This window comes from Harpegnathos saltator, unplaced genomic scaffold (assembly GCF_003227715.2).
Source record: "Harpegnathos saltator strain DR-91 unplaced genomic scaffold, Hsal_v8.6 scaffold224, whole genome shotgun sequence".
NCBI lineage: Eukaryota > Metazoa > Arthropoda > Insecta > Hymenoptera > Formicidae > Harpegnathos > Harpegnathos saltator.
In genome coordinates this window covers 736,313-762,112 of record NW_020230011.1, presented here as the reverse complement: position 1 = coordinate 762,112, position 25,800 = coordinate 736,313, and the positions used below count along the sequence as shown (strand labels likewise).

Genomic DNA, 25,800 nt, shown 5'->3' with positions numbered 1-25,800 from the left:
GAGTGAGTAATATTTCAACATATCTCTTTGAAATTTCGTCGAATCGGTTGCCTCTGACGAGTCGTCTCACCTCACATAATAGAATAGAATAGAATAATCATGCGCAGGATAATAAAATTAAACAATGAATATAATCTTGGAATATCTTTTCTTCTCTTCTTTTCATTTCTCTTCGAGCTTTACAATTTTGAGGTGACCGATTTGATCGTAATTTCGAAGTTAAGTGCTGCATGACCTCCTTCGTCGATTCTCATTTTATCTTGATCGCGGGAAGACGCAGCGGGTCGCCTTTTGTGCTGCAAGCACGTTTCTTCGCACGCTTGCTATCTTGAAAACTCTTTCGCGAAGTAGGCCGCGATACTTCGATATGACGTTGTCGTACTCGCCAAATTATAATGGCATATTTCTCTTCACTATCGGTGTCTTTCTTCGCTACATCTTCCCATTCAATTCTCGTCATTGCTCTATCTCTCGACCGATATACAGGCAGCTTTATCCTTGTATATAGTCTTTTCTATTGGCTTCGGCAATACGGCCCTTTTGAAAACGTTCACTATGTCGATATACATCAATAAGTCGGACACGTGGCTAAGTATTAAAAGAATTTCTTAGCACATATTTGCAAATATGAAAAAATCTTTCTAGTTCGCCTTTAAAATCGAACTCTAATTATCCTTGTCACAATGTGATTAAATTCAAATTTAAATTATTTCGTTTTCGGAACGTATTAATTATATTAATTCCAAACACTTTCATTATTACTGTTAATATTTTTATAAAATATATGCTAGTCTGGCGAGAGTTTATATAAATGAGAGTTTGTATAAAATATAAATTATTACGTCACTTTTATAATGAAATAACATTTTTATTGTTGAAATGAGATGATGATTTTAGGAAGAAAACATAATATTACAAAATGGTATTTATATCAATATTTATGAAAGCAAGATCTCAGTGAGAATATCGAAGTCGTATAATAGTATTCGTTGACTACATGGACGATTTGCGAGGTCATGCATGTACTAAATAAAATAAAAACAAGAATTGTCGTTTTTTCATCGTTTCGGTGTGACTGGGGACCGTCTGGTTAGCGCGTAATTTCACCCGACTCTATTCCTGGCACATGAAAACTTACTTCCACAAACAGCACGCTTGCTCATACGATATTTTCTAATGAAATGTGTGTTTTTCTAATAATTAATATTATTTTCTGAAAGAATATACTCATCAATTTCTGCTTGTTATATAATTTATTTGATTTTTACTATATGAATAATAGATTTCTCAATTCTTATGTTACACGCATATGTTTACATGTGACAACGGCAATTTTTTCATACACGTATTTTGATATGAGACGCGTAATGACATTTCTCAGTGCTAAAATCTTTGATTTTAATGAAAAATTTATAATTTCGACTTTTGTCAATTTTTTATTATTAATTCACAAAGTTATTATCTGATATTGACGACATATTTTCTCTAATTCGTAAAACCGCGCTCTCTCTCTTACGTTTTTTGTCACTTCGCATAATAGTTTGGCGATATCGAAGCATCGGTTCCTTTCTTTTGTGCCTGTCAACTGCATTGGCCGGGGTGAGTTTCCGATTCTCGCGAAATCCTTTCGACCACGAAATAAGACGGGCAGAATGAGACGCGGCGGGAAATTTCTCGGACAAGTTTTATGTATCGAAGTCGCCGCGGATACACATCCCGAGGGGTACTCCTCCGTGTGTTTGCCTGTGCAGGGACGGATGCTAACCTCCTCGAGGCTTAAAATTAACAATCGCGACGGACACACGAGAGCCCACTCGCTTGTACGACTAAAAATCGAAGAGTTTAATCGCTCTTCTCTTAATTGCTGCACAGGTGAGCTCCTTCGCGTCGAACGAGGGAGCTTCGACAGGCGACATCGAAGATCGGTAGTCGTCGTCGTCGTCGTCGTCGTCGTCGTTAGATTTATTTACGAAGGTGCAATCACGATAATTGGTTCGCAAAGTCCGTCCTCGCGTATCCGCGACGTCGCGCAGATTCAGCTCACCAAAATTATACCGGTCTCAATCCTCGCGTACTCGTTAGCCTCTACGCAAATCCGCCCCTGTATGCTTGCGCAGGTGCAAGCACACTGCGACATGCATACGTATGGCCGCGGCGCCTTGTATGCACCACGTATCGCTTCGTGGGGGAAAGAGGAGAGAAGATAGCGATTGAAATCGCGCACGGTGCGGCGGGTCCATGCTATTGACAGGCCGTCTTTTATAGGTATGTGCATCGCAATTCTTCCGCAATTTCGCCGTGCCCGTGGAGCTCCTTTTTCCGCAGCTCGACGGCAATCCGGCATTCGATATCGCGCTACCATCGCCCCTTTATTTCACCGTGGCCCTTTCATTCTCCTTCTTTCCCACTCGGTTTAACGCCGAGCCCTCGTCGCGCTCGTGCCCCCCGACGCGACGCGTCTTCGACGCGTCATTCGAGTCGCACGGCGCAACGGCGCTGATATTTTTAATGTTAACGCGAAATTCCGTCGTTAGATATTCCATTCGTGTTCGGCGAAATTACGCTTTTACGTTCTCCGCATTTTTAATGACGAGGAGGGAGCTTTCAGGAGGTGTTGCACGCGCTGCAAATTTTTACGTTATGCGCACACTGCGTGTGCCGTTTGAAAAAAAAGTTATTTAGCGGCGAGATCACACGTGACAGCGTAGACAAACGATAGGCAGAGATATCCGAGTTCTAGCCGAGCTATATATATGTAGTAATAAAATTTCACGGAGATCAATAGCTAAAGGCGATCGATTGCTTTCGACAGTGTTCAATTTGCCCTCTGATTTGGCACGCTTGTGAGACGGCTGACAGCGATATTTTTGTCCGTTCTCCAAATCTATCCAGCGAGCGTCATCCAACTCAGATCGCTCGCAAACCCGGTGTTCCTGGTTAGTCGTAGTTTACATGACGTCTCGTCGGAGTGCAGACTCGCGTCGGGGAGTTTGTGCGAAAATTGCATTTCGGTTGTTGAGAATCGAGGCGAACGAAATTTGATCTCGAACGGCACGGACTAGGGGTGCGCATGATGCGCAGGACAGAGTGCACTTTGTGCGTTGCACGCGAGATGTGATATGATTTAGCGAACGATTTTACACGAGATACTTTCGTCCCTTTAAATTTATCTCACTCGGTCATTCCTCTCCCTCCTCCACCATATTGATTCTCCGTCCACATCTATATTTTAGAGCGTACGTAACGGACGTTCGCTACGTCCGGAGGTAGAGACGAAGGAACGTACACAAAAACACACACACACGTACACATACATTAAGATAAAAAAAAAAGACGCGAAATTTTGTCTGAAGATTATCGTTATACGGGATGTTTTGAAGTCAATCTCTCCTTATCTCTCCTTATGATCGGTAACCCCTTATTAAGATTAAGATCGCGGATTTGAAGCATCCCGTGTGTATTTGGGAAAACCGATATCCGTCTACGAATATCTGTATACTAGAGGCAAAGTATCGATCTTTTGTACGATATAGCTCACCTCATTATTTAGTAGAATATTCGGCTTCGAGATATCTTTGATAACGTTAGAGATCTCTGGAAGTTAACAGTAGTGGAGTAGTAATAAATCTTTTTTTCCTCTCTCCTCTCTCTCTCTCTCTCTCTCTCTCTCTCTCTCTCTTTCTCCCTTTCTTCCCCTTCTGTTTATCACTCTCGCGGTGATTGGCATTATCTTTTTTTCAACGCAATCAGATTTCATCAGGTTTCATCGAGCATAATCGAATCTCACCTTTACACTTATGTTACTGTTACACGCTGATGCATATGCACACACTTAATTACATGCTCGCAAGCGCTGTGGCCTATAAGTAATTCAGTTATCCGATGCTGCGCGATGGGTAACAATGGCGTTGCAAATTAAAAGTCATTAAAAAAGTATTAAATATCTTGCTTCTATTCGAGGCGACGGGATTTGTATAACGTGAAAAGTGTTAATGGCGACTTGGAGAAAATGGAAACGCAATATAGACAGACGCAACAAAATTCAATGTGCGTTTGGTGAAAGCGCACTTTCATTTAGCAGAAGAGAGTAAGTTTGCACTTGAAGAGTGTATATTATTTTTATTAATTTTATCTTATTTTTCGTGTCTTTCTCTTTTTCAATTTTTTTCTGTTTCAATTTTTTTTCCTCGCTCTTCATACTTTCTGTATTATTCTCGAAAAAAATGTTTTTTATTAATATTTTTATTTCCTCTTGTTTACTGGATCTTGTTTTAGTATTTTTTTCAACAAATTGCATATCGCGAGCATTTAAATTTGTTTTCCGTGTATCGTTGTCGACACACACATACACACACACACACACACACCACACATCTCTACACATTTGAAGTAAATTTCTCATCATTCCCAGTCGATACGAACCGTTCAACCTCATCTAAGAGCCACTAATAGCCATCGTGAGATCTATGATGGGACTGTAATGGGCGCAACTGCAAACTGTAAACCGTTAATACCTTTCGATGTACGATTCCGCGGGTTTTCCATGATCGGCTCTCTCGCTTTGGCCGAAAGTTTCAATCGCCGAAAGTCGGCGTCTGCAACGAGCAAACGATATTGAGTCCGTTCTCCCTTTCTCTCGTTTCGCGCGGCTCGTCTCGCGTACTCTCTATATTTAGCGGGCTTCAGTTTACTAACCAAATTGCAGTGGGTGGCGACAACGCGCGGATACCGTGTATTCCAGTCGAGCCACCGAGATTTGGTAGGACTCGTCGTCGTCGGGGAGACAGAAAGAGGTGGTTACGCGATGCCAGGTTGATGCTGGGGTAGCCGTGAGCGAGTCGAGAGGGAAAGCCGGGGATGTAGATAGCGATTGAGAAAGGGGAACGCTACGAGGGAAAGCGTCAGAGCCGGCGAGATAGAGAGAGAAACGTCCTGATGGAGTGTGGCGGAGGTGGGGCGGGTCTGCCGGGCGAGGACGAAGGGAGGCATCCTGCGGAAATTCGATGCTAATGAAGGAAATTGCGTAGATGCCAAACCAGTATTTCCCTTATCTCTCTCCCTCACTCCGTCTCTCTCTCTCTCCCCCTCTCCCCCTGCCTGTCTCTTGCCTTGCTCTCGGAGAAAGGTAACACCCGGCTGCGAAGAGGCCGTAACGAATTTCTCCCCCGCTTTCCGTTCGCGAGGTATACCTCTGAGTTCACTAATTTCCACCTTTTCCTCTTGAACTTCGATAAACAGCCGGCAGGGTTACCTGCCGCGTGTTAATCGCGTTGAATCGTCACGCGAGCAGTTGTTCTGATTTTTACGCGAGACCTTCGCCCGGATGAATCTAATAGAGTGAATTACTGAGGTCAGTCGCGATAGAGATAGTTGAAATACGTGTGATACCGACGCTGAGTCTCGCGACGTCTTGCATTCTGTCCTTTGCCGATTTTTCGTGTTGAAGAGAGCTTTTCAGGAAGGCTCGGGTATCTTATCTGAGAGCCAAGCACCTCGTACGGTGCCGTAGGATCCTTATTCGTGAGTCGCTCCTTATCACCGCGCGTAGTTCGCTCGTGGATGAGTTTATGCGTACCTACGCATTATCTCCATCTCGCCAGACGCGTCATCCTTATTGAAGGGAAACGCGCGACCCCCAAGGGTGGAGATGCTTTTTCGATGGAGGTAAAGCGAGTCACGAGAAACCGCCAAGCTCCGATCGAGCGTAATTATCGCGTAATTCGCAAGGTGATGAAGTTCGATGTGTATAAGTGGAAGACGCGTTCGTCGTCGTTATCATTACACCGTGAATAACCGCGAGCTCAATCTAATCTGCAGCAAGTGTAACTTTGCTTCGTAGATATTACAACGCTCGTCAACGTCGAGGCAGGTTCTAATCACTCAGACGTCGCGGTATCTGTATGAATTGACTAATTAATTAGCGGGGGACGCGAAAGATTTTACACCGGCTTTTTTCTCGCCCCTCCCTCTCTTTCTTCCTTTCTCTCTCTCTCTCTCTCTCTCTCTCTCTCTCTCTCTCTCTCTCTTTCTCTTTGTCTTTCTCGTCTCTCGTCGAGGCCGCTGCGTCGGCCTTAATTGTGATTTAACTCGCGCGTGTAATTGCGCCGGAGACCACTGTAATTCCCACGAGTTCCGAAACAACGGGGATCATCGTCCGTGACCGCTCCGGCGCCGGCTCTTATATTCCGTACCGCGGCCATAATTTCCTACGATGATACTTCTCACCGGGCGGAAACACTCGGAAATGAAAGTGTCCGTGTCGGGGATATTTAAGGCTGCGGGCGCGTTGTGCGCGAGCTTTTAACTTTCTCGCGTCTGTTGTGCGCGAAGTACGCGAGTGCTTTCGAAGATCTCGTCTGTCGGCGCAGCTGCGAAAGAGGACTTTCTCGCGTAGTTGTAATGCTGGGTGTGCTTGCGCTCGGCGAGTGTATGGAGAACTTCCACGCAGCTGTGGTTTATCGAAAAACGAAAGAGCACGTTGATGCAATTGGGAGGGAGGTCCCGTTTGAACTATCGTTTCGGGAACGTTAAAGATTTTTTTATAACGCGATCGCGTGAGAGTTTTAATTAAGTATATTTATTTGTCGCTACAGTCGCTACAGTTTTGTTCGTAATGAAACTTTTCTTACGACATGTTTGTGAGCGTTTGTGAAGAATATCAAATCAAGTTGGATTTACTGGTTGTTAAGTTTCTTGTGAAACTTATGTAGATTCGAATCATCGCAAAATCGCACATTAGTAAAGATATTCATAATGACTGAGAAAATGGATTTTTTCATTAACCGACGTCGTTATCGCTCATTTTTATACCGTTTGGACTACATTGAGGCGCGGAAGTCACCTAATTACGTTAACGAATCGGCAAATACGTCGAACTAACTGGAATAATTTTTTCGTGGCGGAGAAAGAATTCGTTTAGACTTGTTGACATTTTTACAATACGTAATAAAATCGTTTAAATATCGCTTGCCGCAATAAAAATAAAGACGTGTCTTTTGAGTATTTCTTTAACGTCTTTCGGAGACGTATAATTTCTGTACGACGAAAATAGAACGTCGCTCTGTTTCTGTTAAGATCTCCGTAATCCAGCTGCTGTGCATTGTAAAACCGGCATCTAACATCTCCGTAAAGAATGCATGCGAGTGATGATAAAGAGGCTTTCTCGTAAATAGAATCCTGGCTTTTATTTTGCTAACAGAGTCGGGAGTCTGTGACGAGTCGATGCCATTGACAAACGTAAATCGCTAATAACTTTGAAAACAATAAATAATTCGATGACGATTCGCAGTAATCTTGGTGAAAATTAAACTCGAGCCGCACTTACAACAAATCACTCACGTAACCTTATATAGTAATTTTAATAGTTGTTATATAACATGAAAGTTAATTGATATCGCATGGACATTATATTAATGACATATTAATTATTCGTTACCTCAGTTCGAAGTTTTTCCTACGATAATCTGGATATCGCGGCGAAAACGTGATAGCCAGTAATATTACGATGAAAATAATATTACCTTATGAACGTGCACGTCACGTCACCGCCACGAAGTTGTTTACAAAGATAGCAAAAGCGATACAAACAACGTAATTGCCGGAACGAGGACTTTGTGTATTAGCTTTAGTAAGTATCGCATCGGAAAATCAACAGTGCACTAATTAAACAAGCGAGACAATGAAATTTAATTAATGAATATACTATGCGACGGGGGCAATTAGCAAACACGCGCGCGCAAATATTCGCGCGGCTATCTTGACATTCGGGCGGTTTTCGCGGGGTGCGAGCATAAAATGGCGTCTCGTTGCCAATTTGGCTGCGTTGTAAAAAAAGATTGGCCGATCGCGCTTATACACATATATATATATATATATCGCGCGGGAGGGAGCGGATTTTGAAATATCTCGCGCGTCCCGGCGTACGTGGCGAAAGGGGGAGGAATCTATAGGCGGAAGCTGAAGCGTTCGACTACCGATCTTCTCCCCTTCCGATACTCGATATTTCTCATTTTGGACGCCACTCGGCTATTTGCATCTTTATGGAACATTTTAGCCTGCAGCTCGCACTCTCGCTCGCTCGCGTGCTCGCGTGCACGCGTGCTATTACTTTTTTGGCGGTTGTTACTCGCGAGATTAGATGACGCGAATAAAGCGCGCTCTGCGCTCTGCACAGAGCGAGGGACAGAAGCCACCGAAGCGAAAGGTGTGAAAAGAAATATTAAAGAAGTGCAACTTCTTTATCGGTGTGCGGTGTCTCGCGGTCGCGGAGAATGTTTAAGGCGCATTCGACGTGCGAGAGAGATTTAAACGCCCAGCGCTTTCGGGATGCCTCCGGTGCAGGAGAATGTAATTTTCTAGCCGCGATATTCCATTTTTATCTGTATCGCTCTCGGGCGAAATTTAAAAATGGCGCGTATAAAATGGCGAAGGACATAACTCTAGTGAAATTGACAGGCACAGACGAAATTAAGCGTTCAATCGCTCTCTAGGTTACAACAATAAATAACAACACTGATAGACGGACTTCTCGCGACGCTGCCCATTCTATCTCCCCCTTCAGCCTCAGCCCCCGCGCCATCTCATCCAAATTTGCGGTCGATTGCGGTTACGGAGACGCGATTGATATCGTTTTCTCGCGAGCTGCCGCTGCTCTCGCGAATCGGAAAATTACGGCACGTAGCTTAGCGATTCACCGCGCGCGCGACACGCCGTCACACACGGTCGAAGCGTGTTGTAAAACTATCGACAGGTGGAGCCGGGTCACACAGTTGGCATCTGTCTATTGATTGATGAAGCGAACGAGGATATCGTTTGTCTCTATATACACGCTGCGCCTACCATTCACGCCGCTGCATTCCGCTCGTGCAGCCCGGAGTATTTGATTTTTTAACGCCAGTTCGGAGCGCGCACACGTTTGCTCGTTGTTACCTGCTGCCTGCCGTGCCGAAAAGCAATGCGTTCTAATTTACGCGGAGTTGCAGCAAAAACCAGCGTTGTGTCGTTATGTATTTTTCACAGGTTTCCGTTTTCGTTTCCACCCGTTTCATAGGTACCGGGCGAGTCCGGGATGAGTCCCTACGTAGGACGTTAACCTTCCTCGACTCGCGTGATTTCCTAATGCACAAAGACTCGTGCTCGGTGGCGGTTGGGAGGCCAATTTCGTAAATAATGGGAACGGAATATGTTGTGAGTTTGTTTCCGGCATAAACTTTGGTTTCCGTGTTTGGAAGTGCTCGCGCACGACTCTACGTTCACGGTGTGAGAAAAGCGTCAATTTTGCGTCTCGTCGACCCGACAGATCGACACGCGAGTCGAGGAAGATTAATAATAACGAGATTTGATCATTTACGTCGCATTCACGTCTCGACGTGAATTAGACATCGAAGCCAGCCTGTGCTCTTTATAGCTGATATTGAATTTGTCGAACGTCGCTGTTCGAGTCATTAACCGCGCGGTACGCGAAGAGACTTGCAGGGATTTGCGCATCATGCCGCCAGATTGATTTTTTTCCGCCAGGGTCGCGCTGATAGGGCTCTTTCGAATTGTAAAAGTATTGTAAAAATATAGTATATATCGTGTTTTATTAACGGCTTGGCGCATCAGAAGGCGCACCGACAAGAGCAATCGATGAAACTCGCGCGAAATGTGCCGGCCGAGAGTTTATCCTCCCCCACTCATCCATCTATCTACCCACCCACCCACCTAGCCAGTAACGCGTATTTCGTCGGCAAGAGTATTTTTTTATCCTATTTATTTCATTTTACATTGATTAACGGATGCGGGAGCACGGGCGCGGAAATCCCGTTAGGGATTTAAAAAATTCTCCATTCTCTCGTACCTGCTATTCTATCTCTTCATCAATTCCAATCTCATCTCTCTGATTCCGTTTTTCTCTTCATCTCGACCTTTACACACGCAACAATATTTGATATACGTGCACTCGCTGTACGTGCGTGCGTACACGCTTGTTGTACATTAATGTATTGTACAATAGTATTTGTCACATACATACATACGTATGTGGCATAATCTCGGGATTTGCGAATTTTATCAGAGTGGACCTAGGTGGAAAATTTATCGAGTAATCGTATCAATTGTTTTAGTCGCATTTATTACGCATGGCTATCTTTTTATATCGCAGAGGAAGAACGACGGAACGAGAGAGAAGGAGAGAAATTTTAATAACCGAGAAGTTGACTGAAGCGCGACGGTGGGAGCCGCGAACAATTACAAAATAACCGTGGAATTTTACTCCGATACTTAAAGCGGCCAGAAATGTCTCTGTCGTCGCATTTATTACTCCGCAGGTATCTTGTATACTAATTTAGAAGTGATTTGCTGCACAAGATGCACAAGTTGATGTTCTTAATCGACGCCGACTTAATCGACAATTTCGCGGAACGACTCAGGGCGTCGTTCCGCATCGGCCGATAAAGGAGTTCGCGAATTAATTAATTGAAACCTGGGTCCTCAAATTTGATTATCACCTTGACGAGTAGCGACGAAGGCTCCCTTATGGAGGACCTACGGCTTTGATCATCATTGTCTTTGCGCGCCGCGGAAAGATAAACAGAATCTTACCCAATTTATACGGGACGCTTTCTCCGGGCTCGATTTCATCGCGCCTGCTTTTCGCCCCGGCTTTATCTAGAGCGTCGTGAAAGTTTTCGAGTGAGGGTAAGGGGCGGGAAAGGGAGTCGACAGGGGGGAGAGGTGGTGAGGGCGAGATTCTTGAAAAGTCCGCACCACGGTATCGTACATGAGGAACGTCTCGCTTGTAAAGTTTAAGCGGCCTTGAGCGCGCATCGTCTTTGAACTCGGCCGGAGTCTTCCTCCGCTCCGATCACAGAGGAGAGAAGCCGATGCTTCGACGAGTATCTTCCCCAGGGGGAGTGCCTGTAACGTCTAATAGATTTTCGCAGTCGTCGACAAAGTAACCGACGACGGCCAGTCGCACGGCGAGTCGACTTCCATCTACGACGAATTCGACAAAAAGGATTTCCCGCGGTCGTTTGCATCCTCTCGCACGTCCGCCATCACGCCAAACATCTTCCGCATAATCCGCTTAAGTCGCTAAGGAAAAAACGCGGACGCGCACGACGTGGGACTTTGTAGCTGCGACTAAAGCACACGTTTGTGCCGCGCAATGAGGAAGACGAATTTCGCCAAACAGCTCCGTTATGTTTGATTAGCTCTCGCCCGCCGTTAATCACATTATTCTCCCAGCATATTTGTTCGTAGCGCTCGGGTTTTGTTACGTTCGGGGAGATCGACTAATCGCTTGAGAAGGCGGTCTTAGGCGGTAGCTTATTATAATCCACCTTTGTAACGATGTTAGTTTATTAAAATCGTGCGCCGCTAAACACCGGATCAAACATGGACAAGCCTCCTTCTTCCTCCGAAAGTTGTCTAAAGTTTATATGGTTTGTTTGAGATAGAAGGGTGGCGGCTACGTATTTCCACGTAAGATAAACATAATGGCGTTTTTTGATGGGAGCTATGGAGCTATGGTTCTCTTTGTGGAGTATTTTATTGAGTGGAAAACTCGGATGAGAGACTCGGATGATTTTCGAGCGATAAGACGAGCGGTCGTCGCGCGATTTCTTTTGAAAAGCTGTCAATTATTACGTCGTTCAAGGTACAACGATTCAATCCATCCACATCGTTCGACTTCGATGTCGAGTTAATAGTTCAGCAACGTTTTACCGTAATTCCCTTCTCGCTTTTTCGCTGACCCGCATATTTTTTGCCCTCTCGCAAGCTCATGTATCTTCTCGGAGATGCGAGCATACATCGAAGCACGAAGAGCCGTATCTTACTTTACCGTGTCGAACTTGAGATCTCGCGATTTAGCCGTTCGTGACCGGGATTCGAAGCGGTGTCCTAAGTGATTGCTCCTGGTTTATATGCGAAATTTAGCGAAGACCTCGCGATCGACGTTGAAGTGCGAGTTTCTGTAACGTAGCACCGTACTGATCGTACTGATGAGGGTCACATTCTCCGTCGTCTCTTCGCGTCGTGTATATATCGGCGAAAAGTGCCGAAGAATCAGCAACCGTTTGTTCTCCCCCAGCTCGCTGCAGCGAGCAATACGATCGGAATTGTAAGGTCTAGCGTTGCTTGAAAGTTCGCTAGACAGTTTGCAGCTGTATACTCAATATACTTAAATATCCTTCGATTAATATTTCGAGTTTCAAACGAAGCGCTGTCTCAGAGTATAATGAGGTAAATCCGAGTAACATTGCCAATCTCCGATTTCACTCGGGCAACTTCGGTCGGCCGAAGGTTTTTGCGGACTCTTCTTCGAGCTCGAGCTCGATGAAGTATGATCGCTTTGACACGTCAGAGACGGCGGGTCGAGGGTCTTGTTTTATCTGCGAGGTTCGTGCTTCTTGCGACAATAATTCATTGCTATCGCAATTGCCACGTACGATCTAGATCCGGCGCAGCGGGCACCTCTATCATGAATTCCGTCATAAAGGTGAGACAGGGAGAGAGACAACGCACGGGAGAGACGGCTGACGGAGAAGAGAATGAAGGACGGACGGACGGACGGACGGAGGGAAGGAACCCGGGCTTGAATGTGCTTGCACAACGTTTGATTGGACGCAGTGAGACCTTTGGGGATTGTTTAGAACAATGCGAACGTAACCGATGCACGGTGCGTGAAACGCGGCATGTGCCAGTCCCCTGTTTGTTGAATAAATATTGGTTTCCGCGTTCCTTCCCTCTCGACCAAAGTAACGGTCCGGATCTTGTCCGAGCATTGTCACGGAAACGGAATGTATTTTGGTTCTTGGAACATCAAGTCCATCCGTGTGCGATCCGTGTGCGATCCGAAGCGCGTTAACGAAGGTAAACGGAATAATTCGTTGATCGGGATTCGATTGTTAACGCACACCTTTACATAATACACATGCACGTATCAAGTGCGCGTGGGAAAGAAAATACCCTGATAAGGGAGGAGGGCAGGAGATGACGCGAAAAATCAGAGAGCATTTTCTTTCTTTTCCCTCCGCGCTTGTTTTATCTTCCGCTGATAAAGTATCGCCTTTTAATCTCCGATCTCCCGCTTCCTCTTGATCCTCAAATCGTAAACACCACGATGGTGTGTGTGTGTGTGTGCGTGTGTGTATGTCGAAAATGACGGAACCACCCGAGTCTTCGGAACAATGCGTAGTTCCGGGATAGAAGACACCAAGTTGGTCCGGAGACGTGGTAATATATGTCGGAGCAATTTTCCCGGCAATATTCCCAGAAATTTATGGGTTATTAATTTTATGAACCTCCGGCTATCTTCGCTTCTAACCGGGCGCACGTGTCCTCCCGGTAATATCTCTATTATGACTGACTGCGGCCGATCTTCCGTGCGTTCGTTCTCCCGGGACTCTCGCAGGGCTTTTCGTTATTACGGCCACCGTGAGAATCTGGTTTTAGTTCATTGACACTTCATTATTCCTTGTTACGTTCGCATTCAGAGAGATTTCACGGCGACACGGCGAGAAGAAAAGAAAGAAAGAGAGAGAGAGAGAGAGAGAGAGAGAGGGAGAGCAATTCTGTGTGTTTCACTTCTCTTTCTCTTCCTTGATTTACGATTTTGTTACGGTTATTTTACCGAAATTAATTAACGATTAAGTTACGCTCACATTTACTCTGCTCTCCGGGCATATCTAATTTCTTTGCCTAAGAATTCGAGCTTCGTTATTTTAACCGTTGTGGTAAGTGTCTTTTACTCCCGCGCTTCCATCCCCCGCGGCGTTAATACGTAACTAACCTACCGTGACGAGGAAGGATATCTTGTAAATAACGAATCTGCGTGAAACACGAATGAAAACTAGCTTCTGATATTAGAGCGCGCATAAAATGACGGTGTGCAATCGCAGAGCGCGATTCGCGATTCGCGAAGAGTCCGCGAGCGAGTTCGAGTAGCTGCGCAACTGCGATATTCCCAAAAGTGCATTTTTAAGGTTGCATTTTTAAGGCTCTACGAACAATTCTGAAAACGCTCTCGAGCCGCTAATGGAGAATTCACGGTAACTTCTAACTGCTACTCATCAAATTCCGTTCCATGCGGGCGATTACGCGCCACCCAAATATATATATACGTATACAAGCGTGTAAACCACGTCGCGGAACGCGGATTTATTTCGAACGATAAGTAGAGGTTCTCCGCCTCGAAAAATGACAAATATACAACAATCGTTTCACCTTCCAAATTGATTGTTTAACATTCCTTGTTTGCCCGTTAAAATCGCATACAAATTGCATTAATTTCCACAAGTAAACACGCGGAAATAAACGGAATAAACAGACTCACCTGCCTTTTAACGAGAGCATCGAGCTTCGAGTGAGCGCTGATAAATCGATTCTATCGGGCCGCATAGCTTTCGCGCGCGTTGCATGTTATTTTTTTTTGAAGCTGATTTATGCATAGGTTGCCATTTAGCAGCGCGTAAATATTGTACTCTGCGAAAACGTACAGCAGCGGATCTGCCACTGTGTGTTTCGACGCGTAGCGTACGTCGAATAGCTGTCGCAATTAAAAAGAGAAATTAAAAAATTGTCATTAAGCTCGCGATAGTCGAGCGATACCGCGCGCGCGCGGAACCCGAGGTTCTCCGATATCTCCGATGAGAACAAGTTCTAGCTAGTTGTTTTGCGATTGAAACATTAAACTACCTTGTATCTTGCATCAAAACACACATACACGCAACATACACATTTGCTTTCGCCCTCGCGACTTGTAAAATCGACAACAGCCGCGCGCGCGCGATGGTTCTATTACGACACGAAAACAATGTCAATGACCTGACAGTTCGCCGAGGACGCTTATTGTTAGTGGCAAAGTTCACGTACGGTACGGCAAACTGTACGCTCGCTTCACATATCAACACATCCGCGAACCAACACCGCGGTGTCGATCCCTAAAAAGGGGTTGTGGCGTGAGCTTCAATCCCCCGGATACGAGTCGGTCGTCTTATCGGGTCGTACGGCTTTGGGGCATCATTATGTGTCGCTCCCGACGTTTCCAACCTCCGCGATAGAGCGAGGGGCGCGCCCGTTTCGGCGCTGGTGGCGCGATATTTGTGTGGTACGCGCGTCCGTTGACTCTGTCGTTTGTGCGGTGCGGCGTTACATATCGCCGCTTCACGAGTGTCCGCGTCGTACCGTGTGCGGGGGTGTGCGAGAACGGCGCTACCCTTTATCAACGGAGGGCTGCGAGAGATCACACGCCTTCTAGGTATTGTACCTACCTCTTACGCCGCTCCGTACCACCTCCTCCGCAAGCAGGCTCGTTGTCCTTTATTTCGGGGTAATGTTGCGTGATAACAACCAAAGCTGGCTCGACTACAGTCTCTTCTTCTCCCCTTCGGGATCGTCCCGAGGGAGGGATTATCGGTACAGTCGGCAGGTTTTTAAAGAGAACGACCGCGCTCGATGGATAGAACGCGTTCGAAATCTCGTGGATTGTTTGACTCATGGATTGTCTGACGACTCCCGTTGACGGACAAAGTGTGTTACGCAGGGGCAACAATTGGTGTAAGACGTCGAGGAGAGGCCATTGAATAATTTATTGTTGATTGTCTCAGCCCGTAACGAAATATTAGCTTGCGGCTTCATTATCGAGATGGCTTAACGTAAAATATTGAAATGCGCTGAGTAATACGTCGAGATTGAGAAGCTTTTAGAGGGAAACGAGTCGTGAACGGAATTGTTAACTATTAAAGTTATTAAATATCGCATGAAATTATACTCGCCGGCACGAAAACGTCGCTTGCACGACGTTAAGAGCAAATTATCGTATTATTATGCGACTCTCCGGCTGCAGCAGTTCTTTCGCGATCTTTTATCTGCAATTTCACGGCAGCGTCATCGTGCGCGCGCGCGCCGTCGCCGCGCGTCGAACGCTTTATCTTGGGGTAATGTTGCGTGATAACAACGCGAACGGCGGAATCGTCCCGGCGGGACGATTATTAGTGCCGCCTGCAGTTTCTTGAAGACTAGCGATAGTCGATAAACAACTCGGTAGTGCCTGCGCGCCGCCTGCATTATTAAGCTAGCTGAATACTTTTGTCTGCGCGTATTAATCGCGCATCAATTATTTCCGTCACGTTCACCCGGCCGCTCTTCCATCTCTCCTTTACGTTAATGTTTATTTTTTTATTATGCGACTCTTCCCTTAAATGTGAGCAGATATATCGCGAGGGCTCGCGACTGTGATATACGCTCCGTATCGTTTTTCCAAATTGCATTTACGTGCGAGATCGCAGTACACACAGTGAGTCGACGTTGTTAATTGACAATAAATTCGACCCGCGAGGATCGCGTTTGGATTTTACAACACAATATGCGCGTAACATCCGCGAAATATTTTAACGGTTAAGGATACGCCGTAAATATACGATCTCGTGTGTCATAAGCGTATCGTCGGAGAAAGGAGAGCAGCAGCGAGCGCAGTTGCTGTAGGAAGGGCTCGTGGAGCGTTCTTATTATCCTCATGCGCTGGTGTTTTCTTTCAACAAATATTATACCGGGCGTCCACTTTAGACGCGACGAGGAAAGGAACGAGAGAGAGAGAGAGAGAGAGAGAGAGAGAGAGAGAGAAATTTAGTCCTTCGTAAAATGTACGATATAATGAAATACACGCTGCGTGGGGTGGAAACGAAGCTGAAGATTCGAGAAAATAAAGAGAAGGCGGAGGAAGGTACGGGTAGTTAGGATTCGGTACGACCTACGTATCTACTTACCTGCCTCGCTTCTCTTCAGGGTTTACCGCCACTCGTTGGACTCGTCGAGTGTCGGGAGAGAAGGACGTGATGTAGCGGTGAAGGAGAAAGAAGTCCGTTGAGTAGGTGCGCGGGGGTAGTAGTGAAAGATGAATAGAATCGTTGCATGTGCTTCCGAATTATGCCGACCCGGCGGCGGGCAGGCAAGAATGACGAGGCACTTGTGAAAAATGTAATTCAACGCAGGTTCAACGGCCGTTTCGACAAAGGCTAACAATGCTGTAGCCTTCCGCTCGTTCTGTGTTTGTTATTCCGAGTGCGTAAGAAAGAGAGAGAGAGAGAGCGAGAGCGAGAGAGAGAGAGAGAGAGAGAGAGAGAGAGAGAGAGAGAGAGAGAGAGAGAGAGAAGTTGACTGTGTTTCGTCTTCATATGAGCATTGCGGTTGTTCATCAATGAATGAATATTCTGTATGGTTTTCGATTTGATGCTGTGCTAATATTCGTCATATTTGCTAATATAGAACTTCTCAAACACATTCGTCTTCTTATGCTAATATTCGCGATATTTGCTTTTAACAGTGAGCCCGGAGTATTTCGGGTCATTTGTTTTTCACCGTTCCGATCGACTCGATGAAAAAACTCGTGTAGGTTCTCGCGTTATGTCGCGTGTGTGGCGGACGTAAACGTTGTCGCACGATAAAAAGAATAACCAAAACTTTCAGAGTAATATAGTTAAAAGGCTGTTATGCAGGGGAGAACGCTATCTCCATAACGATCGATTTCCTTGAAGCGTGAATTTGCGAACCATCACCGACGTCGGGTTCCGCCATGACGGTGGTGGTGAGATGGTGTTGAGGGTGGAAAATAGTAGATGAAAGAGAGAGAGAGAGAGAGAGAGAAAACTCGTTCGACTCTATAATTTGCTTCGAAATTGCTTACTTCCGGCATAGTTATACACTTACGACGATGTAATCGCGTACTTACGGTGACTTTCATCATCGAGCTCATCCTTTGTAATATGACGGTAACGGCTGCTATTATCGATATCGGTGTCTTAGGAGTTGTCCTAAAATATTCTTTACGTCAGAGGCGTACAAAAGAACCAAGTATTTCTTGATGTCTCTTGATATTCGTCTCTCGATAAGCTGAAACATTTTTCAAACACGTTTGCCGTCACGTGTGCGTAACGTTACGTCTCTCGTAACGAACGTTACGTATATGCGCGTATCAGAAAGTGATAATCTTTTATACACGGTTAACAATATCTGATACATAAATGTGTGTGTGTATGTGTGTGTATCGAATAAAACTATTTGAGTCGTAGCGGTGTGTGCGTACGGAGCTTTTAAAATGCATAGTGGCGGCGAACGTGTTAATCTATATAGACGGAAATTCGTTATTTTTTTTCATTCTGCCGGAAATACGTTTCGCATATCGCGCTGCCTTCAATGCCGTTTTCAATAGTTAACGAAATTGTTGGGTGGAACCAGCAATTTTAACTAGGAAAGCAAGACTCGTCGCGATCACGAGAGTCATCACAAAGAGTGAAAAGCAAAACAATAATAGGTTGCAAGAGATTATACACGATTCCTGAAATAATCGCTACTTTATTATATACGAATACCATTTATACGTCGCAAGTGAAAAATATTATGTATTCGAAGATCGAGAAGGGAGCCCGCTTATTTTCTCGACACATTTTATTATGTAATATAAACTTATGTGTTATACATCGCTACATGCTTTGGCTTAACCGCTAGTCCTATCGGCTATCCTTAGGGGCTAGAATGCACAGTGACTTGTACAGAATCATCATCGTGGCACTCCTCTTACTCCTCCCATTGATCTGTCATTGATTTGTCATTGTCACGTGGACTGCGATTAACGCGCGAAAGGGGTGAGGACGAGAGAGTATGCGCGTTCGCGCGTGTTATTTGTTATCGGATGGCTACTTGTTTGTGGTAAAACACCATTATATTAATAAAGCAACTGTAAAGAGTACACAATAATACGAATGTTACAATAAAACAAAAGCACTCGCAATTGACACAATTAGGCGTTTCATCGAGAGCACGAAACGATCCCCTTAATATGTAGGTGGCATAAAAAATGCAGAGCTCCGCGAAGCAAAATAATTTCTTGCTAAATTGGGATTAAGCGGATAAAGATCGCACTTTAAATTATTCGCATTTTTCCCGGCAGAAACGAATCCTGATTCAACCGCGCCGAATCAAATGTATAAAAACGTACAGATACATTTATCCGGGCATACGAAATTTGTAGCCATCCGTGCTGTTCGGTTCGCTGCTATTTCGAGCATACCCACTCCTCTTCTCCTCTACCCGCGTCTCAGAAGCTCTCGTCGCGAAAGCGTTCCCGTTTTAGTTTACAAAACATTTATCCTTAATGCATCTAACTGCGAGACGGCAACGGCTCGGTCCTCCTTCCTATGTATATATATATATATATATATATATTTATATATATTTTTTATATATATAAATTTATCAGGAAATGAAAAGCGGCTCTCTCATGTCGCCGTGCGGTATTGTTCCATGAAAGATTTTACAATACGCCGGCTGGATTTCCGTGTCGTGGGGATTAGCCCGGCCCGATATTTTACCTCCACTGCGCGCTCTCCCGCCTACGGCGGCTTTCAAGGGATTCTCCTGGCGAAGATCAGCCACTAATTATCGCGGACGATCGGGTTTTAACGTAATACAAGAGAGAGAGAGAGAGAGAGAGAGAGAGAGAGAGAGAGAGAGAGAGAGAGAGAGAGAGAGAGAGAGAGAGAAGGGGGAAAGAAAGAGAGAAGGAGACCATAAGTAATACCGCTGTAATTAAGATTATCCGCCGCGTGTTTCCTGTATACATTTAGCGCGGAGATTCGCGTTTGAAAGATAGACTAGACAGAGAACGGTGCATCTCTCTCTCTCTCTCTCTCTCTCTCTCTCTCTCTCTCTCAATCTCTCTTACAGAATGCACGTCTGAACTTTTGACTGTAATTTTAACGAGGTGGGAGCCTTTGGCGAATTAGGGAGTCAATTCTTCCGCGGGGAAAATCTCGTCGAAGCCGGTCGTCCCGTTTCTTCTCTTCTTATATACCGAATCTGAACCGGGGAATCCTGCAGCTAATGTGTTCCTATATCGCTCGCTCGATTTTTTACTTATTATTAGAGAAATCGTGGCTTGCACAGCTGGATGTTTAAGAAGAGATCTTAGCGCACGAGCAGAGAAATTGCGTTTGTATAAAAACGTTATACCGTCTTACTCTATGCGAGAGTATTGTCCAACTCTTTGTGAGTGTTTTCACGTCTTTTTTTTTTTTTTCTCGTGTACGTCTGTTTTATATTATTATTTATGAATTAATGCACGCGCGATAAATGGAGTTTATTCGAGGAGGGGAGGCGGGAATTTCGGGAGGGAACGCGGGGGAAGAGAGATGCGTAACCGGAGGCACGCACCGGCGGCAGTTCGCGTTTAAAATTGTTCACGTGCAATCGGGCTCTCCCCGTATTTACTCATTATCACCGCGAAGATTGGCCTTTCATTTCTGTGTTTACGGCGCGATGAACAAACGTAGATATTACTATGCGGCGGCACGCGAATTTGCGCGTGCATGGAATGCGCCGCATTCGCGTGCATACTGTTCTTTCTTGCGGCACGGCGCTTGCGGCGAGTTGCGCACGTGGGAGCTGACGCGCAGAAATTATTACTATTATATCACGCGCGAAATCGATTTTCAAAATTTCAACGATATTTTATTACGACAGCGCGCACGGCTAACCGAATACGATGCTCTCTCGCGTCTTTCATATCCGGCCACTGATATCGTAAATCAATCCCTTTCATTTCGAAGATAAAAACTTTACGTTTCGAGGATAAAAATTGTGTAATACTTCAGCTACGCGGCTGCGGCCCGCCATTCTCACCGCGCGTTTAGCTCTGAACGCGGCTGTGTAATCGTCGTGGCGCACGTACATATTACGTATGTATCGGCCGAATGCTGCTCACGTTCGCATACGCACGCATTCGCTATTCCTTTATACTAGAGAAATGATCACTACTTTTCTGACCTACGGTAATTTAATCATTTAATTTAAAATTTAATTTAATTTAATTTAATTTAATTTGATTTAATTTACTTTAATTAATCGTCATCTAACTAAATGTCACGATCGCGTCAGCCGTATTCAGCGTCAAGCGTTCAGTAAGAATAGCGGTTGTACGTAGACGCTATACGTGAAGGACAAGCCGTGCGTCAACATGCGTCGCATACGGAATTCAGCGTTGCACCTTCAAATTTTCATCCCCTTTCGAGATACTTTCGTCCGTTTTATTCCGCCCGCAAACACCTGCAAGTCGACTTTCGCGCTTCCCGACCGAGAACAACGCGGAACTCCGCGTCGCGGTCGCGACAATACGAGCCTAGTAATTAACGAGTTACAATTAGACGTTAGTTGTTAATTATTATCGTTAAATTTATGCCTAAGATATAATACACTCACCTAAGACGTACCTGATGATATTTTTGTAAAAATTTCCCTACCACGCCACGAGAGAGAAAGAGAAAGAGCGAAGATGATAGTCAAAGAGATAGAGTGAAAGAGTGAAAGAAAAAAATGGGAGCGAGAAAAAAAGAAATAGAGAGAGAGAGAGAGAGAGAGAGAGAGTGAGAGGGGGGGAGGGGGGACAGAGAAAGAGAGACGCAGTCCTCTCGGTGACAGTGGAGGAAAAACGTTTGCGAAACCCGCTTTATAGGTTCCTTCTCTATTCTCTGGTATCCTTCGGCGTTGTCGAGCGAGGAGACGCTATGCAAAAACACGCACGCGGGATCTTGTCCAAAATTCTATGTGAGCGAGCGTCTCGCGTTGCAAATTGTCCTGACGTTTATCCGATACGTCCGGTACACGATGCGCCGAACTTACGTTTTCCGCGCGGGGAGTGTTCCGACCATTGACGCATGACGCTTCAAATCTTGTTGAGTGTGTTATTTTTTAGGAACAGTACTACACACTAAAAAAAAAGAAAAAAAGAAACGAGAGCGACAGAGAAATAGAGAGAAAGTTCCGGACCTTGCCCTTCTCGCAGTGTCGAGGTGGAGATTATAAAAAGCCGAAAGTATATTAAAAAAATATATAAATTTCCGAATTGGAATCACATCAAGATGCTAATTGCAACTTCGTTGACTTCCTTAATGATTTATACTTTTTGGAGGGACTTTGCTCGAAATTTCGTCGGTACTATCTCTAAGGTTTACATCATCAACGACGATACATACAATTAAGGATTGACAGTGTCAATCATCGGCGGTAATCAGAGAGTACGAGGCTAATAAAATAATGTTAATAAAAGCGAAGAAAGTTTATCAACGCGCGCGCGTTTCACGAGACTCCGACGTTACGGGATTCCCTTATATACGCTATTGCGACTCTCGCGCCTTCGCGGTCGTTTCCGTTTCACGGTGGGAAATAGCGATCCGATAAAAACTTCGCTTTAAGTAACGTATGTTCGGGAATGCCGGCTTAATCTCGGCCAGACTTCGATGTTGCACGCGATGCGGTTGAGTTTCGTCGAGGAATTCTCTCACACCTGACCGCGCAGCTCGCCGGTCACACCGCGGTCCGTCATTTGTACCGGCGATTAAACTGTCAGCTTAATTACACCTAACGTTTTTCTTCCGGAAAGTCGGACCAATTTTCCAATTATACGAAGGTTCATTTCTTCTTTCGATCGCGTGCAGAGGTGTGCCGAGGTGTGTTATTACCTCGTCCCGGCGATCGTTAAACTCTCTTTTGACGCGAGCAAAAGTCGAGGATTAATTTAATTTCAGGTAACGATTTATCGAACTGAGGTGTAGAAATTAATCCGAATCTCTTTGGCAATTGCTTGCGCGCGAGTGCACGCGTCTCGATGTGATTAGATACTTATTTTTATCCGGCTTAGTGCGAATCACCACGTGAATTTGCGGTCGAGTCATTTTTCTTCCCGAGTGAGTTTAAACAGAAAACTCACACGATTTTTTACATTTACCCAATTCGCATTACAGCGCGAGACATACTTCAAATGGATATATCTGTGCGTGCTTCTCTCTTTTTCTCCCCTCTCTCCTTCCTTTTTTTTTTCCTTTATGGTGATTTTGGCAACAACAAATTCAACAAACAAGCGTCGATTGTTCAATTACTTCGAAAACAAAAAAGTGAAAAAAAAATCGAAACCGAGCCGAGCACCCAAACGTTCGGACGAGTGAAAATTGAGCCTCAAACGCATTTTAGTCATACGCGTGGAAACACGATACGATGCGTGGCAGCTATTTGGATTTCTCTTTGGCAATCTTTGTGTTTTCAACGCTCGCAGTCTGAAGCGAGCTGCGCACGCGTATGCGCGCGTGTGTGTGTACCGCGCGCTGTGAGCGCGCGACATCAAACGACGATGAATATAAACGAGTAGGATAAAGTCGCCGAATGATAATGTTTCGCCGTGATCGTTCGTCGCGAAATTACGCGGTGGTTGCGAATATCAGATGCGATTGCAAATATTACAGTATTGCGTGTTTGAATGCGCGGCTCTTTTCAGCCTCATCTTTCAACGCAGCCGCTATTTAGCGAGACTCAATTATAACGCGGGTTTATTTGTTATCTCGGTACATTACCCGCGCACGATTATCGTGATAACTGTGTTTGCGAAAACGCATCTCGCCGTCTCTGTGCCAATGGTCGATGCGATAATTATCAATCTTTTTACCTTAAAAATTCGCGATATTTTTTATCGAGTTTTCAGTAATATATACTGTCAAGCTACGCGAAATGCTTCTTGAAGCTCGCTTTAGACGATGCATGATCGACGATAGAATTCACATCGGGAATCCTAATTATATCAATTTTCTCACACTTAATCACACGTGCACACGTGTTCGTCAGATCGTCCCGCAGCAGAAAATAAATAACATGCTCGCTCGCAGAACACAAGTTTTAAATTTCCATCCGTAACGTATTCTTATTGAATCGTATGCGGATGTACCAATATTATTTATAATAAACCACGGAGTCTGCAAATAAGAACATTATTGTAGAAATTTCTATGCAATCGCGCGCGCTGTCGCATAAAATTTTCACTTGCCTGCATTTTAGCGTGACGCGAGTTTGTTTCTCATTCGTAACAATGTTTTACACTTCAGTGACAATTTGGCGCATAAAATTAGATAGGTCTCTCGCGATTCGCGGCTCGTCCAAAACGGGCTTCGCGCACACAATCCACCTTCGTGAATACGAATAATTTCTCGATCATCGCGCGATGCCACGACTCTCGATACAAAAGATATTCGCGTTATTTTCTCGTAAGCACTCGTGGGCACCCACCCCCCTGCCGCCGTGAATCACCCTCATCGCGACGCGCATCCTCCGGTCGCGGTCGCGACCGCGCTCCTCGCTCGCCTCGTCCTCGTCGAAAATTACCATCTGCTCGCTCGACCCTTCGCCCGCCGCGAGCGAGTCACTTTGGTACACGTGTTCGTGGAAGGGGACCGACGTGGATGACGACTACCAATGGTAGTCTATGATCGGTTTGCTCTCCGAGCACGGGTTCACGCTGCCGCACCACTTGGTCTCCTTCAGCGGCGGACAGGATGCGCCGCCTCGACGCGGCTTTGTCGTGACCTTCCGCGTCCTCTGAGTCTCGCCTACTCCGCAGCTACGACTGCACGCGCTCCACGGACCCCACTCGCCGACCTTGCAATCTCTGGGTGCACCTGGAATCACGAATGCAATTATTCCGCTCGGAAGGACTCTCCACGGGTCCGCGTCTAATCTCGCTACGTGCACGGGAATTCCCGGAGTAGATATGTGACTGTAATCTGCGAGATAGGTGGCCGCGATGGAAATACAGGAGGTCTCTTGGCTTCAGTTTTAAAGGCTCGCTTTAACGGCTTCCTCTGTCCCTTTCCTTCTCTCTCTCTCTCTCTCTCTCTCTCTCTCTCTCTCTCTCTCTCCCTCCCTCGTGAGCGCGCGCGGAGCTTAAGAATTTAATTCGAGACTTAATTGCGCCGTGAGATTTAATTCAGTCGGAATCCGCGAAGTCGCAACAAACGACGTATCCACGTTGAATTTTGAGCAAGATCGATCCGGTCGATGCGGGCGAAGCAATCGGATTCTAGACGGATCTAGGGCGAATTGCCTCTGAAGTATACGCTGACGGTATGAATATTAGATACCGAGGCGAAACTATCTCGCGCGCATATATGTTCGTCATTATTCGTCAGATAATCACGAAATCATATACTTGTATATGGCCCACGCGTATCGTTCGTTCAAGGGAAAATGATCAAGGGAAAAAGATCGATCTTTGATCGTTACGCTCGCAACGACCTGCTAATTCTTGTCACACGTTGAGCGAGATGTTCATACGCTGCTAGACAAGGAGAGGATTGCGTCAACATTGCACGGGAACCGGCGGAACGGCGGGTAAATGCGAGACGGAAAGTGCAGGGTGCAGAGGGTGGAGACTCGAATGCGAGAAAAAGGATGATGAAGAATGGTTAGGGGCAGGAAGAGATGGAGGGGAAGAGGGAAGAGAGGGGGGAGAGAGAGAGAGAGAGAGAGAGAGAGAGAAGGAGAGGGTGAGAGGAAAACGGGGAAGCGCGCTTTGATCATTTACGCGAGAAATATGGCTATTGAGAGCGCTCGGCTTTCGCATTAGCTGCTGTCAATGAAAAACTACGGCAAAGATTTGTTCGCTGCTTCCGGCGCCGTGTCGCTTAAAGAGTTAATTAGAAGCTCGACTAGATAACAAAGAGCGAAGGATCGAAAACATTTTGAATTACGTCCGTAATCATTTCCGCCGGATTAACGGTAACGATCGTGTGGCGATTATTGATCGCATCGCGGCGATATAGGTAGCGATCTCGCTACCTGTGTTCGCGCGTACGTTCATCTCGCCGAATTCCGGCGGGCGATTAAAAAAACGCGAGAGAGAACGATATTATATCGCGATGATATATTGCGTGTTGCAAGTGATATTCGTCAAAAAATTGTCGAAATTTCAATTATATGAAAATATACAATTCGATGGAACAAAAA

The 25,800-nt window shown here is 45.5% G+C and overlaps 1 protein-coding gene across 2 annotated transcripts in view; it reads right to left on the bottom strand.

Moving 5' to 3' along the window:
• Window positions 1–18,408: 18,408 nt before the first annotated feature.
• Window positions 18,409–25,800, bottom strand: part of LOC105188951 (spondin-2) — a 211,683-nt gene continuing 204,291 nt past the window's right edge. For both annotated transcript variants that reach the window (XM_011150691.3, XM_011150692.3), the window contains exon 7: window positions 18,409–24,473. In XM_011150691.3, coding sequence (XP_011148993.1) covers window positions 24,265–24,473 — 209 coding nt within the window. In that variant the 3' untranslated portion in view covers window positions 18,409–24,264. The remainder of the gene's footprint in view (window positions 24,474–25,800) is intronic.